Here is a 16,073-nt window from a genome sequence, read left to right as displayed (position 1 = left end):
CAAATAAATACTGACAACATAATCACATCATCAGAAAATCATATTTATGAACAATAAAACAATATTCTGCGCGGACCCCCTCTAGTTTTCAATAAAATTCACATATTTGACCCAAAAATGACAATATCAGTTCTAATAAGGTTTCAGAAAAAAATCAAATCATTTCCTTTGTATCAAATTCAGATTTTAATTAGGTTTCAGATCAATCATTACCCTTCTAATGATTTGTTGACTTGTGTAGTAATTGATAAGTTCTCCAGCATTGATAAGTTAACTCTTGTTTTTTTTTTCTGTTTATAGAACAACAAAGTATGACTCACATGCAATTCAAATTAATCAAAAACAAAAACCGCAAAATCAACATCAATAATTACTAGTGGTATTAATTCATAATGATAAATAATTGATAAACTTGACGGAAAACCCTTCAAATTGAAGCAAATAGAAGTAAAATCTCTCACGTCATATATTCTTTCTTTCTTCGCTTAGAAAGTAACGTCAGGGACAATACCGAGCTCTTTGAAAGCAGCGGGACAGTCAGCTGACGGTGTCTTAACCATGAAACCGAGAGGGTTAACGATACGTGTCTCGTGAGAGACGATACCGTCATTTGCCGTTAGACTGATCTTAGCGGCGTTACGTAAGTATGCCTCTTCGCTGACGTCACTGCAACCACTGTCTGGTGATTGCACCAAAACAAGCTGACAAACTTCTTCTTCGTGGTCACCAGTTACTTCCATCATGTAGCTTCCCGTTTTGTCGGTAACGGCTTCTTTGGTCAACGCTAGGGTTCCGTTTGTTCTGCTCCTGCACTCCAACTTCACTTTCGCTCCTTCACAAATATGAAATCATGTTAGCCCAGTTGTGTATATATATTGTCGCTATTTGGAGTCTAAGGATACGTATTAACCTTTTTTTTATTTAAGTAAAACATGATATGATTTGGAGTTTGTCAATGGTTGAATCGTTTCATGTCTAGTTGATATTAACTTTACAAACTGATGTTGGAGATATATATTTGAAACAATGAATAGTCCAAAGACTAAAATAAAGTTGTGGTTCAATTCTGAATCGATGTTGTGCATCAGCTGACTAGGGATGAGTAGCACTTAAATCAAACTAACTACTACTTAATTGTTTGAACATATTACACGATTGATTTGATTTTAAACTTTGCGTAACATCCCGAGATGTGATTTATGGAAATGTTTAAGAAGATTGATTTGGCTACCTATGTCACCAAAGTTGACTTACATTTTCCGTCACACATCCGTTTAGAACTCCAGAGTTAAGCGTGTTTGGATTGGAGTAGTAAAATGATAGATGACCTATCGGGAAGTGAGCGATACCGTGCGAGTGAGGCCAAAGCACGGGGAAAAGTTGGGTGGTGATTGCAGGGTTAGTACACAAGACTTTCGGACCTTGGAGAAAATAACGCACCGCTCGTCAGACGGGATGGGGACCACGGGCCGAGAGAGCGGGCATGAATGGCCATTAGCCGTGGGCGGTCGCATTATAGTTTGGCCCGGTAATTAATTACTCTAGTGATATTGTTCAATTGCCTTTCATTTGGATTTAAAAATCTATATAGCATTGCTTGACGCTGCATGGATTCTCTTAACATGCAAGATAGAGTGCGCGCAAACGTAATCTTCTCAAACTATTTCGTTATGCAAGTTTAAAAAAACTATTTCGTTATGTAATTGTTATCAAACGACTTTTTTTCTTCTTTTTGTAACTGTTATCAAACGAGTTTTGATGTGTTAATTTTTTTCTGTTGACTATTCTGGCTTCAATGTATTCACATCACACATTCATAACTTTTTATTAAAATACTTATTATAAATTTAATATACCTTCAAGGAATTTGCTGAGACGGGTAACGAATTGGACACGGCAAGTGTCACAATAAACCGATCCCTGAATCTGGAAACGGTCAAAATCATCAGCATCGGCGGCGGAAAATCCGGCGAGAGAGGACAAACACACGACGGAGACGACAAAAAAAGAGAAGAAGAAGGCTTTGGACGCCATTTTTGTTTTTGTTTTTGTTTGGTGGTCTCTTCTTTTGGATATCTCTTTATAATAGGTTAGCTTCAAACAATAAATTGAGATATGTTTGAGAAGAGGACAACTATTCTGGTGAAGCACCGAGTTTGTTTTATATTAGAAACCCGATTGTTATTTTTAGACTGAAACTAAATTTTGAATCATTGGTTTGTAAATTTAAAATTAGTTTCAATAGGTTTTGAATATAAGAATGTTTATTTTATTAAAGCTTAAATATAGCATTGGTAGAAAGAAACCGCAGCTATTAATATAATTAGGTCAAATCAATGGACCTAAAAGAGTAGAAAAAAAATATTAAGGATTTATTTTCTAGATTAGAGCATGATTAACGGAGGTTCTTAGGGTGGGTTTCTTAGCAAAATATAAGAACCCGTCTCATAACTTTTAACTAAAAAAGCTAAGAACCGGCTCTTAAATATCTTATTTAAAAACCGGTTCTTAATTTTTTTAGTTAAAAGTTAAGATACGGTTTCTTATATTCCGCTAAAAACTCCACCATTAATCATGCTTTTAGGTTAGAGCAGCTCCAATGGTGGTGAAACCCGTTTTTGATTAGTAAAAATATAATATTTTACTAATAATTTAGTTTTTAATTTAATATTTTTTTGATCAATGAAGAAAAACAGTTGTACTGTGTGTACATCCTCTCTTTTAAAAGTAACTAAAAAGCGATGGTTTAACATACTTATATATTTCTCTTTCCTCTTTTTCATTATTTTTTTTTTTTCAACAGATCAAATACCATCAATATATGCCCGTTAGAGCTGTTCCTATAAAGCTCCGATGCTTACTAGCAAACCTTGGCTCGACCCTACGCAAATCCTTGTACAAGTAAAGTTAAATAAGGCTTTTCCGTCTAAGGTTCCTATTAAGAATGAGAGTGGCTCTATCACTATGGTTGATGTGTTATACTCATGGCTGCCATCTAAATGTTCTAATTGCGGTCTTTTGGGACACAAAGCTTCTCGCTGCCTAGGTAAGCTTCCTCCAAGACAACAAGATAAGCCCTCCACCAATGCTGACATTGCTTCAGATGATGTCTCACTGTCCAAACCTTCTCCTACTTTTCCTTTAAGTGACCCAGATTCAAGTTTTAAAGCTTCAGTTACCACTACTGGTGAAAGTGTTATCTCAATAGCAACATCTAAATCTCAAGCTGCAATTATTTCTACTCCAGAGGTAATTGAGTTTATCTCAGCAGGATCTGCAGCAGATAATGCTGTAAATCAGTCTGCAATTGCTACCTCTACAAAATCAGTCAGCACCATGATATCTCCACCAATCAGTCATCATGATACATGTAATGAATCAAATGTGTTTGAACCCGTTACTTCTGCTAATGTGGAAGACCTAATTTCTTTAGCTACTGTTACGGAACTTGAGAACATGTATGTTTCTCCTACTTTTATTTGTATTAATGAAGCTGTTGTGTCTCCGAGTATGGAGTCCACTCGATCCTTGCCAATCACTGATACTCCGATAGATCAAGTACCTCCAGCGGTCCAAAGAGAAAGTAGTGGAATAGCGAGACTTGTTTTAGGCTCAAACAAGTTTGCCTTGTTGATATATTTGGAAGAGGAAGAAGAAGACCCAGTGAGTTTTACCTCAGAGACGAACTCGGTGGATCTTATGACACCTTCCGGGAAAAGAACCCTTCTAGAAAGACCAGTTAAGCCATCAGCAAAAGCTAGAGAGATGCACTTCCAGTTCACAGGTAGCGGCGGAGGAAACCGTGGACGACGTGGACGTGGAGGTGGAAATGGCTAAATTTACTCTTTTTCTACCACAAAAGTCAATCGAAACTGATGATTTGATTGTCTTTGGTTCTTTATATTATCTCTTCACTTTTGTGATAGCTTGTTGAACTGTATTCCGGTCATAGCTTGTAATCTTTAAGAAAAAAATCTAATAATAATAAGTATTTAAAAAGAAGTTATTAAAATGAGGTTCAAAAGTATCAGGTTATAACTGTCTCTATTACAAAGATCTGTCTCAGCTTCTTTTGAATTCTTTTAATGAAAACATTGATGTTGAACTATTTTGTTTATATTACTAATATATATCCCAATAATATGAGAATATTCCTCAAGACATGATCAGATGAGTATTTATTTTTATTTTTGATAAGTATGTGAATTCATTCACTAAAGGTAAATGATATATCAGATACTACCAGAGCTTGAAAGATCAGGTCTATTTTCTTTTTGCATCTAAAACTAATTAAAGCAAAGGTCTTAGAATGCCCCAAAGAGATAATAAAGACACTCACATACTTGAAGGTTCAATTATCTCCTAAAACATGATTAAAGCTCAGCAAAAACATGAAACATAATACATATATCAAGCCAGTAGATTTAAGAATCTAGAGTTGAATCTCACAACAATCAAGTAGATTTGAGCATCTAGAGTTAATTTTTTTGGATATAATTTAAACTCTACAAAGATTTGTGATAACTCATTCTGTGGGGGTGGTTCACTCTGCAACTGATGGATTCAGTGAGGAGCGGATTATCAGACCCGGAGGATTTGGTGCCATATTTATAGGAAGACTCTCTTCATCTCTGTATATAAAATCTCCGTGAAGTAGATAACAGAGGGTAGCTAGCAAGGTATAAGAGAATTCATTTTATTAATCAAATCATAAACTGAATACAACTCGAGACATAAGTTCCTATTTATATAAAAACAAAATAATTTAAAACTATTAAAAACCTGGTAGATAATTCCAACTAATTTAAGATAAATATCTAAATAAATGATAAACTAGATAATCAAAATATTCATAATATATGCAAATATCTCTCTACATCACTAATGTCATCACCACCCCATAATCATATGTTGGGTTGCATTGGAGAAGAATAACAATGATCTCTATTACTATTTTCTTTTCTAAAGTTTTGTAACAAATATAGTATAATACAAATTCATGGTACTATTAAAAGCTGTATGCCATTCAAATGAACCATTTAGAGTTTTCTATTACAAAACCTTATAGCTAATGCAAACATAATTTTTTTCATGAACAATACATTTCGATGAAGAATATAAATGAAATTTTACAACAGTTCTTGTAAATACTATATTATACTATTCTATTTTATTGTCAAAATAAAATATAGTACAATGTTTCTTCTTTTCATTTGTTTCTTTTTTTTTGGTAGGCTTTCATTTGTTTCTTATGCTTCCTCTTCCTCACCATTTTCTTCTCTCAGCTTCTTCTTCTTCTTCCTGCTCACCATTTTCCTCTCTAAGCAACAATGCAAATAATTTTTTTGCAACATATTTTGTATTATGGTTGTTGTTATATAACTGTTGTAAGTCGATTGTTCTATACTAGTTATTTAATACTTCTTCCGTTTCATAATACTTGATGTTTTGCCTTAATGCACAAAGATTAAGAAAGTTAGATTTAAGTCAAAAAGCATTTTAAAAACTATAGTTTTTAAATCATTTAACCAATTATAAAAAGACGATAAAATCTAATTGGTTGAACAGTTTTCAATAAAGTTAAAGTTAACCTTAAAACCTCAAAACTTCATGTAAATTGAAACAAAATACTTTTTCTAAAACATCATCTATATTGAAACGGAGGGAGTATATATAGTATAGTATCGTGTTTAATTTCACAGTACTTCAAACTCACTCATTTTTTTACTTTCTCTTTTTCATTCACTTTAAGTGTACGATTGTCACCACATGCATGTCACCGTTTCTGCCTTCTTCTTCTTCTCCATCTCCCATGTGGTTTCTTTTCCTTCTCCTACCATCTATTCGTTTCCTTTTACCTTATGGATCAACAAGAACATCGCTTCATTTGTTTTTGTTATATATATCTTCTCTTCTACCGCTATCAGTTACTAAAATGATCTAAGAAGATGAATAATATATTATTTTAGGTTAGAAAAAGGTTAGATTTGATAGAAAGGAATGTACACATGTTTTATATTTTCCGTGTTTTCTTCACGCGTACATGCAGCCAAGGAGAATATAGTGCCTTTTGTGCACAAATTATCCCATTGATCCGCTATAACTGTTTGATGGGTATGTTTTCAATTGATTACCCTCTTATGAATATCCACCAAATTCACCCAAATTTATATCTCATTTTTTTGTTTATTTTGTTTCCTTTTTAAGTGATGTTTCACTTGTTATTGTTTGCTTATCTCTTACACGGATAGCTACTTCTCTTTTTCTTTCAAGGATTATAATTGGGAAATTTAGACACATATACATAATACGATTTATATTAAGGCACTAACCATAGGTAAAGGCATGTTATGATATGTTACATATTATAGTAAGTGTGGACAAAAATGCCCTTACATGCGCGTCGAAAAGTGAGAACAAAATTTTTCTATATTCAGAAAAAACGAAAGGTCGCAATCATTTTGTTAAAAATAGGTTTTCTCAGGAGAGAGGTAAAAAATTATTTAGGGATTTCGGAAGTATACTTCAATTCCAACGGCTACAGAAACGGGAAACGGTGGTTGAAAGGAGAAGAGGAGGCGCCGACATCTGGATTTAAAGAGTTAGGGTTTCGACAGAGAAGACGGCGTGGAGAAAAAAGCGACGAGGAAAGGTAAATCTGATTTCAATAGCAAATATGAACCAGGTTTTTGAGGGGTGAGTAACACGAAATCTTTTGTCGTCCAGAATATTTGGGAAACCAGATGATGTTGCAGAGTAAGCGGTAGAATCAGTTCGACGGGGTGTACCGGACGACGGCGCAAGAGGGAATTTGCGAAGAAGAAAGGTATGTGTGGGACCTGTTTTCAGTGAGTACTATACTATTCTATACTCGAAAATTGTATAGTATGTCTTGGATTAGTGTTACCTTGAAATGGATACTATAGTTGTAGTGGTATAGTTTTAAGAGATTGAAATGGTGAAGTCGGATAAAGTATACCATATAGAAATCTAGTATAGTATGAAGATGATGTTTGAAGACGCTGATGATTGTTGTTGTTGTATTATATAATGTAGATTTTTGTACTGTGAGTTTGGACATATTTAGTCTATAGCAATGTAGAATAACTGAGAACTGTATTTTTCTTGTGCAGGATGGAAGAATTAGGTTTGCCGGAACAGTTGTATCAGCAGGGTACAACCCATCAGACGTAAAAGAATTAATAATTATTTTAATTTAAGGTGGATAGAGGTTATCAAATTATAATTCGAAAACATAAACAAATATATTTTATTTTTATTTTTTATTTGTTTTATTTTTTAAATAATTATTTAATATATATATATATATATATATATATATATAACATGTATAAAAGTCTTTTACCACGAAGAAAATATTTTTGAAAATGTCTATTTAGTGGTGGTAAATATGAATAATAGTACCATGAAAATGGTAAACATGAATAATAGTACCATATGTACTTGCAACATTTGCTTGAGATTAATTATTTAATTGCTATTTAACAGCATCACTAATTAGACACGAGGTAATTATTGCTAACTAATAAAACACAATTGTATTGATTTGTACAATTAAAAGTAATCAAGTATAAGATAGCATTGTTAGACTGTAATGGCAAAATTTTGTCTCACACCTCAATATTACAAGCTATTATAGCTTATGTATTATTTAATTGTAAGTAAATTTTAGGAAAAAGGTGATTAATAAGATTTAGCATGTAAAATCACATTTACAAGTGTTTGCATATTTACATATGTCTTTTTTCGCAGCATAGGGTGGATACTTTTTGTCTTCGGTAATGCATCCAGAGGGAGTGCAGTTCCTAAGTTCGTGAATGTTAGTACAAACCTTTGCATCAACATCTAGTTTATAAAAATTTTGTTAATAAACAATTAGTATCATAAAGAATTTATATATAACACAAAAAAACAGAACACTTTCATGTTTGTTCTCTTGTGTCAATCAAACACTTATAAGATACTCACTACAAGAAAACATATTTTTTACTACGGCAGTATTCGTTGTTAATTCGTCGTAAACGGGGTGTTACGACGAATTAACCTCGAAAGACGTTTCGTTGTTAAACGTCCGTCGTAACGGAGGTTTCGTCGTAAACAACTCGTTACGTTTACGACGAAATATATTCCTCGTAAAGCGCAGGGAAAGGATTCGTCGTAAACGACACGTAAGATTTCGTGGTAAAGCCCACGTAATGATTTCGATGTAAAGCACACGTAAATACTTTCATTGTAAATCACTCGTAAACACTTTCGTTGTAAATCACTCGTAAACATTTCGATGTAAAACCCTCGTAAATCTTTCGATGTTAATCACTCGTAAACATTCGATGTAAACTCCATGTAATGTTTACGAGGAGTTTACATCGATTCTTATTATATTATTATTAATTAGTACATAATAAATTTTAATTTATATTTAATATTCAGAATTTAAAATAATTTAAATTTTAAAACGAAATATGAAATTGAAAAACATATTTTAAAAAGGCATTTAAAAGTCATACAATAATATTTAAATTCATAATACAAACAGAAATATAAAAAAAACTACATATCCTCGAAGTATTTGGTGGGGTTGCTCGGCTGTTGACGGGTTGGATCGGACTCTTGGGGATCTCGTACTGGCAACCCAAGAGCGGCTCGTCTCTCACTCAACATTCTCTGCATAGCCGGGTTTCCCACGGCCATCACGTCTAGCAAATCCTCAAGAGAGTCTAAACGAACCTGCTGGCCATCCATTCGAGCCTTCATCTGAGCAGTTTTTTCATCCCATCTCGAAGTGTATGACGAAGTTGCCCTTGCAACTTCGTTAACAGAGCCTATACCGACTATCCGTCCCTTCTTTTTAGGAGCCACCTATAAAATCAAAACATATATTAATATAGTTAATTATGTTAAAATATTTAAAATAATGTAAACAAAATTTTTAAGTTGTGCCTCTTCGAAGATTCTGTCGACCTCTTCGGTGGACAATGTGACTGGTAATCCATCGGGAGACTCCTGGGTTAGTTGCGTCTCCCGTTCTTCAATCCGACCAGCCACTGCTTGGAAGAGTTTCTAAGATGCAGGATCCACAAAAACTCCGTCGGATGTGGCGTGAGTCATCTTGAATAGGTCAGACAGAGATGGTAAGACTCCCGTCTTCTCGAACTACAAAAAAAAAAATTAAATTAAATATTATAAATTATATTAATTGAATATTTTAAAATATATATTTAAAACAAAACTTACAGCTTCTAGACGGACTCCTGCATGAGGTTTTTGTCAGGTTCTGTGAAGCATGGGCAAATGACCATCTTTATCATTCGTCCTTCGAGAAGCCGAACACGAATTGGCCTTTTGGATCGAAGAGGGGTGCTCCCAATAGGCGATGAGGCCATCCCACACATCCGTCGTGAGCTCAGTGCGCTTTCCCTCATACCCGTAGATCTCCCACTTGTCCTTCCAATCGGAGACTGTGTTGCAGAGGCGGATCTTTGCCTTTGCAACGAATTCCGCCTTCACCCTCTCGGTGTTTTCCAAAGACCAATGCTACTTTTGCTGAAACAGAATTTTTTTGAAAAAATTACAATTAATAATAAATATTAAATATATATATATATATATATTTAAAAGTGAAAATTTAATTAAATTTAAAAATCTTACCGCAAAACATTTAAACCACGTGATCTTAACGTGATTTGGTGTCTTGCTCCAGTTCGGATATGTCCCGTCGTAGTAACCCTTAATCGTCGCCGAAACACTCCGGCTAACACGGTTGTTAGCCCCAAACCTGAAAAAAAACAATTTAACCGTTAGAAAATAAAAATAATTTAAATTTTAATGTAATAAAAATTAATAACTTACCAATAAGTTCCTCGGGGTCTATCGGGGTCTAGAACATCCAAACCGTCCCGTCCAGGCTGGGCAAGCAAATCCTCCACCGTATATCTCGCGAATGGAGCATATGAAGGCACACGCAAATCCGGATGAACTGCACCTTCTCGGACAGGCTGAGGTGCAGCCGCAGGAGGAGGAGGTGGAGGCATCTGCAGTGGAAGAGGAGGACTCGAAAAAACTCTCTGAGAAGTCTGAGAGTCTGGAACTGCATCGGAGATGGACCGGAAGAAGATGTACCGGAACCATCGCCAAACAACTGGGCATAAGTAGGTGCTGATGGTTTCCTTCTAGGAGCCATCTAAAAAAAAATTAAATAAATTTAATCAATTATGACGACATAATTAAAAAAATTATTCCGTTACCTAACTAATCACCTAAACTATAGGATTCCGTCATCTAACTAATCACCTAAACTAATTACCTAACTAATCACCTAAACTAATTACCTAACTAATTAATCACCTAAACTAACTTAAAAACAAAAAAAAGGAGGAAAGAGAGTGTACCTTAGAGGGAGAGGAGAGGAGTTTGGGAGGAATGAACGAGGCAGCCTCGTCTCGGCGTCTCAATATATAGAAAAGGTTTCGTCGTAAACGCGACATAATATAAGACAAAGTTACCAGGCCCGCGTTTTTCCATTTACGACGAAGTTACCAGGCCCGCGTTTTTTGGTTTACGACGAAATTACGTCGAAACGTCCGTTTACGACGATTTTACAACGCTTAACCCTAAACACCGAGAATGAAATCCCTAAACCCCAAAGTCACATATCATCTAACTTCATATCTTCTTCTCTACTACTTCTTGTTCTTTCTCCAACTTAAACTTTAAAACCCTAAAACTGCAAATAATTTTTTAAAAACTAAAGAAATACATAATATATAAAACAACATTTGCTACACATACATTAAGATGGTAAAAAAACAATATTTCTTTAAACATACGTTACAATAGAGAAATACAACATTTGTTACATATATTACATCACTCTAAATCGTTTTCGTTCTCATCAATATTACATCACTCTAAATCGTTTTCGTTCTCATCACTATCATTACAATCATCATCGTCGCTTCTCTCGAATTCATCTTCATGTGCTTCATCTATCGCATCTTCGGGAATATCTTCATATTGAAAGTTTTGCGGGTCGATCAAAAAGATTTCATCAGTTGGTTGTTCTGGTACCTCAACTTCATTGATAGCGTCTTCTTCTTGCAAGGGCGGTTCTTCTCCAGCGACAATGCGTCCATGAGGTGTAATTTTGATAGCAGCTAACCAGTTTATCCCGGAAGTTTGAAGCCGAGGATAAGGAAGGAAACTACCTTGCTCAGCTTGTGAAGCTAAAATGACAGGCTCAAATTTGTTGTATCTTCTCCCAAAATTGACATCCACAACACCAAATTTTTTATACCGAATCCCTCGGTTCACAACATGATCGAACCATTTACATTTGAAGAGGACGCATTTTAGCTTCAATAACCCCGGAAATTCCACTTCAATAATCTTCTGCAAGATCCCGTAAAAGTCTGTTTCACCTTTCACACATATTCCGTAATTACTCGTTGCCCGATGTCTCCCATACTCGTATGTGTGAAAGGTAAATCTTCGTGTGAAATACATAGGTGATGTGGTGACCTTTGCAACTAGACCTTGAACCAATTCGTGAAACCATATGGGATAATAAGGATCGTCATAATCAACCTACAAAAAGCAGATATTCTTAATTAATATTGAAGTATTAAAACACTTACTTAATTAATCAATGTATGAGATATATTACGTACCTGTGATTTTAACCACTTGACAAAGTGCTTATCTTTACGTGTGTCCACATCAGTTGTAGATATTCCTGGTATTGCTTCTTCAACTTGAGATACAAACATGTTGCAAATTAAACAAATAATCAAGTCATACATAATTAACTTCAATTCATATAATTAACATTCACAAAAATATTTACCTTTCAAAGTAACGGGTCACTGCATCCTCGCAGTTGAGCAGAATATAAGTGTGGGCACTATGTTTATCCTCTTCACATGAACACCATACTTCTTTCGTTTTACCACTAAACCGTGCAATTTCGCAAAAAATGTCAAGAACACCATCAATTGGATATGATGTCGGTACTCCACCATCATCGTATCTTCTAGGAACTCTTTTTCTCGTACGAGCAGTTGGAGCAAAGTAGTATGATGTGAAGTTAGATGTTTCGGCTGTCAAACTCCCCGCAACTATTGACCCTTCCACCTTTGCAAGATTTCTTGCTTTCCCCTTCAAATGTTTCATCTGTCGCTCATACGGATACATTCATCCATTGTGAACAGGTCCACGAAGCAATGCTTCATACGGTAGGTGGACAACTAGATGCTCCATGACGTCAAAAAATGAAGGAGGAAATATCTTCTCCAGGTTGCACAATATGATCGGAATGTTATGATGAAGTTGTTCGATGACTTCTTCCTTGAACGTACGTGTGCTAAGATCTCTGAAAAATGTGCCGATGGCTGTATATTGCAAAAGTAATCAAATTAATAACATTTCATAACATATATATATATTATTAAATTATAATTACCTGCAAGTGCTTCATGGACATTTGCTGGAAGGAGCTCGACAAAAGCAAATGGAAGTAGTCGTTGCATAAACACATGACAATCATGACTCTTCATTCCGGAGAACTTTTGACCTCGTTCAACACATCTTGACAGATTTGAAACATAACCATCAGGAAACTTAACTTCTGATGCAACCCAGTCAAACAAGGTTGTTTTGGCTTCTGATGACAACCGGAAGATGGGAACAGGAACGTTTCCATTGCTCTTGATATGTAACTCACTTCTTGAGCAAATATCAGGTAAGTCCATCCTTGACTTTTTGTTATCTTTTGTCTTCCTAGGGACGTTAAGTAATGTATTCATGATGTTCTCAAAAAAGTTCTTCTCAATATGCATGACATCCAGATTGTGGCGTAAGAGAAGATCCTTCCAATAGGGTAGCTCCCAAAAATGTACTCTTCTTATGCCAATTGTGAGAGACACCATACCCATCAGGCATATTTCCAGGAACATGCCAATTTCTTCCAACTTTAACTGTTTCCTGAGCTTCGTAATAATCAATGTCTGCTTCGATCTGCTGGCCGGTGAGATATGGAGGAGGACCGTCTCTGACAATTTTTTTGTGCCGAAACAATGTCTTATTTCTTTTGTACGGATGGGCAAGTGGAAGAAAGCGACGATGACAATCAAACCAACAACTCTTCCTACCATTCTTCAGTTGAAAAGCATCTGTCGATCCAAGACAATATGGACAAGATAATCTTCCATGTGTTGTCCAGCCAGACAACATCCCATAAGCAGGGAAATCACTTATCGTCCACAACAGAACTGCTCGCATCGTAAAATTGTTTTTCAAAGAACAATCGTACGTCCTCACCCCTTCTCACCACAATTGCTTTAGCTCTTCTATCAATGGTTGAAGAAAAACATCAAGAGACCGTTTTGGATGCTTCGGCCCAGGGATTAATATGGTCAAAAATAGAAATTCTTGTTCCATGCACATATCCGGCGGTAAATTGTACGGCGTAAGAATGACTGGCCACAAAGAATATTGTCTACTAGACATTCCAAATGGACTAAATCCATCGGTGCATAACCCAAGATAGATATTCCGAATATTTGTAGCAAAATCTGTGTGTACCTTGTTGAAATGTTTCCACGCTCTTGCGTCTGATGGATGTGCAACCTCACCATCTCTGTGGACATGTTCTGCATGCCACCTCATCGACGCAGCAGTCCTTTCAGATTGATATAATCTTTTCAATCTGTCTGTAATTGGTAGGTACCACATTCTTTGGTACGGTACCCTATTCCTCCCACGGCCTTGCGGTTTGAATCGTAGTTTTTTGCAAAATCGACACTCTTCTAACTTGTCATCTTCTTTCCAGTAGATCATGCAGTTGTCGATGCAAACATCAATCATCTCCGAAGGCAACCCAAGACTATAAACCAATTTCTGAATCTCATAATAAGATTCAGTAGACACGTTGTCTTCTGGCAAATACTCTTTAAACAACTCCGCCCATGCATCCATGCAATTCTCAGGTAAATTATGATCCGTTTTAATATTCATCATCCTAGCTGCTAGAGACAATTTAGAGAGACCTTCTCTACAACCAGTGTAGATTGGTTGATTTGCAGCATCTAGCATTTCATAAAACCTTTTTGCATCCAAATTAGGTTCTTCTACATTTCCAGTTTCATCAGCTATTGTTGTAGTTGTTTCTAAAAATGCATCACTAATCATATCTTGAACCCTAACATGATCTACCAACTGCTCCTGATCTTGATGATAATTATATTCATTATGCAAATGATTCGGTTCTTCACTATGATGAGCATCCTCAAAATTATTATTACTACTACTAGCTTCATTTCCCCCATAACCCTCTCCATGTTGATATCAAATGTAGTACTGTGGTGTAAATCCTCTGTTTACTAAATGCTTCCATACAGTTTCACTACGTGCAAATTTTTAATTCTTGCATTTCCGACAGGGGCAGAACATCTTATCGCTTTCCTGCGTGATCGGTGTACAGCCCGCCTGGTGCATAAATGTCTTTAGCCCACTCAGAAATGCGTTTGTCACCCTCCCGTCGGAATCTTTGTGCAAATACATCCTACTCCGTAACTCGTAAATACTACCGCCACTGGCCATTTTTTTCTTAGATTTTTTTTTGAAAATTTTTTTTTCTGATTTTTTTCGGATTTTTTTTTCCGTTTTTGTGTTGTGAGGAAGATAGTTGTGGGAAATGACATATATATTGAGAAATTTTCGAGTTGGGTAGTTAAAATATAACAACGATTTTACAAGGAATGTTTTACATGGATTTTACATGGTTTTAACATAATATTTACAACGACTTTATGACGAAATTAGGTAAGTCAAAGCACATTGAATACACGTTTTCACCTAAATATAACGGTAACATGTTTCGTTGTAATGTCGATGTAACGATTACGACGCATTTCTCATTCCACGTACTTTCGTCGTAAACTTGCATGGATTTTACGACGAACATATTTCATCGTAAATTTATATGGCGTTTACGACGAAAGTTGGACTCCTCGTAACTGCGTTGTAAACACCATGTAAATTTATGACGAAATATTTTCGTCGTAAATCTTCGTTGTTATGGGCACGTTTTCTTGTAGTGACTCCCTCTGTTTCGTAATAAGTGTCATTCTAACACTTTCATGTTTGTTATCTTGTGTCAATCAAACACTTATAAGATACTCCCTCTGTTTCGTAATAAGTGTCATTCTAACATTTTTTTCTTGTTACACAAAAAGTGTCACTTTACAATTTCAATACAAATTATACTTAATTTCAGCTGAAAATTAATTGCAAACTGCGTTGATTTTATAAATAATTTTATTTATCTCAAAATACTATTAGTCAAAAAGGTGTAATTAATAACAATTTACATATATTTCAGCAACTTTCTTAATCTGTGTGAAAAATGTCATAGTGACACTTATTCAGAAACGGAGGGAGTACTAAATTATACTAGATAAAAAGTTCTTATATGAATTAATGTTTGAAATTGTTATACATTATTATTTCAGATTTTATCTGTACATTTTTATCTAACTTTTTCATATGATTCGACAGTTTGTTGGACCTGAAAAACTAATTCCGAAACCAACCCGAAAATACAGGTGCAGTTCGGGTCTGAGTCATGGGCAAAGTACCTATTCAATATATTTCTGGACCGCGAATCTCTGTTCCAGTTTGGGTCCTATTCGAGACTCGATCGGGTACCCAAAGTACCTGGAATGATTTGTGTATATTAGGTATGTTTGGGTATTTCATATATGTTTTCGGCATTCTAGATATTTTTAAGTTTCTGGTTCGGGTTTTTGGTTATAGTTTGGCGTTATGGGTAAAATTTCAATTTTAGAAAAATATATTTTGGGTTGGTAAAATTTTGGGTGTTTTCGGTTCTTCGGATTAGGTTTACGGATAAAATTTTGGATCTTTTGAGTATATGAATATTTTTCAGCTATTTTTTGGATTTCAGTTATTTTTGGGTTTCAAGTCTTTTTTTGTGTTTTTGGTACTTCATGTTTTTTTTGGATTCTAATACCCAAACCAATCCGAACCTGTTATGT

The 16,073-nt window shown here is 35.2% G+C and overlaps 2 protein-coding genes across 2 annotated transcripts; one reads left to right on the top strand and one right to left on the bottom strand.

Moving 5' to 3' along the window:
• Window positions 1–262: 262 nt before the first annotated feature.
• LOC125593016 (pollen-specific protein-like At4g18596) lies at window positions 263–2,151 on the bottom strand. The gene is made up of 2 exons (XM_048768905.1): window positions 1,857–2,151; window positions 263–832 (listed from the first exon to the last, which is right to left on the bottom strand). The coding sequence occupies exons 1-2, from the start codon at window positions 2,032–2,034 to the stop codon at window positions 486–488; spliced, it is 525 nt and encodes a 174-aa protein (XP_048624862.1). The 5' UTR covers window positions 2,035–2,151; the 3' UTR covers window positions 263–485.
• A 702-nt stretch (window positions 2,152–2,853) lies between these two features.
• LOC106408168 lies at window positions 2,854–3,837 on the top strand. Its single transcript, XM_013848987.1, has one exon. It carries the CDS (start codon window positions 2,854–2,856, stop codon window positions 3,835–3,837), a length of 984 nt encoding a protein of 327 aa, XP_013704441.1.
• Window positions 3,838–16,073: the final 12,236 nt, after the last annotated feature.

This window comes from Brassica napus, chromosome C9, assembly GCF_020379485.1.
Source record: "Brassica napus cultivar Da-Ae chromosome C9, Da-Ae, whole genome shotgun sequence".
In the NCBI taxonomy this organism is placed as follows: domain Eukaryota; kingdom Viridiplantae; phylum Streptophyta; class Magnoliopsida; order Brassicales; family Brassicaceae; genus Brassica; species Brassica napus.
The sequence above is the reverse complement of the archived record's forward strand: the minus strand, read 5'-3'. Positions and strand labels throughout refer to the sequence as shown.

Excerpts from the sequence above, each read along its gene's own strand:
- LOC106408168 (XM_013848987.1), top strand. The coding sequence starts at position 2,854 with ATGCTTACTAGCAAACCTTGGCTCGACCCTACGCAAATCCTTGTACAA.
- LOC125593016 (XM_048768905.1), bottom strand. The coding sequence starts at position 2,034 with ATGGCGTCCAAAGCCTTCTTCTTCTCTTTTTTTGTCGTCTCCGTCGTG. Across the intron at positions 833-1,856 it reads TCTCAGCAAATTCCTTGAAG|GAGCGAAAGTGAAGTTGGAG; the intron begins GTATATTAAATT and ends ATATTTGTGAAG.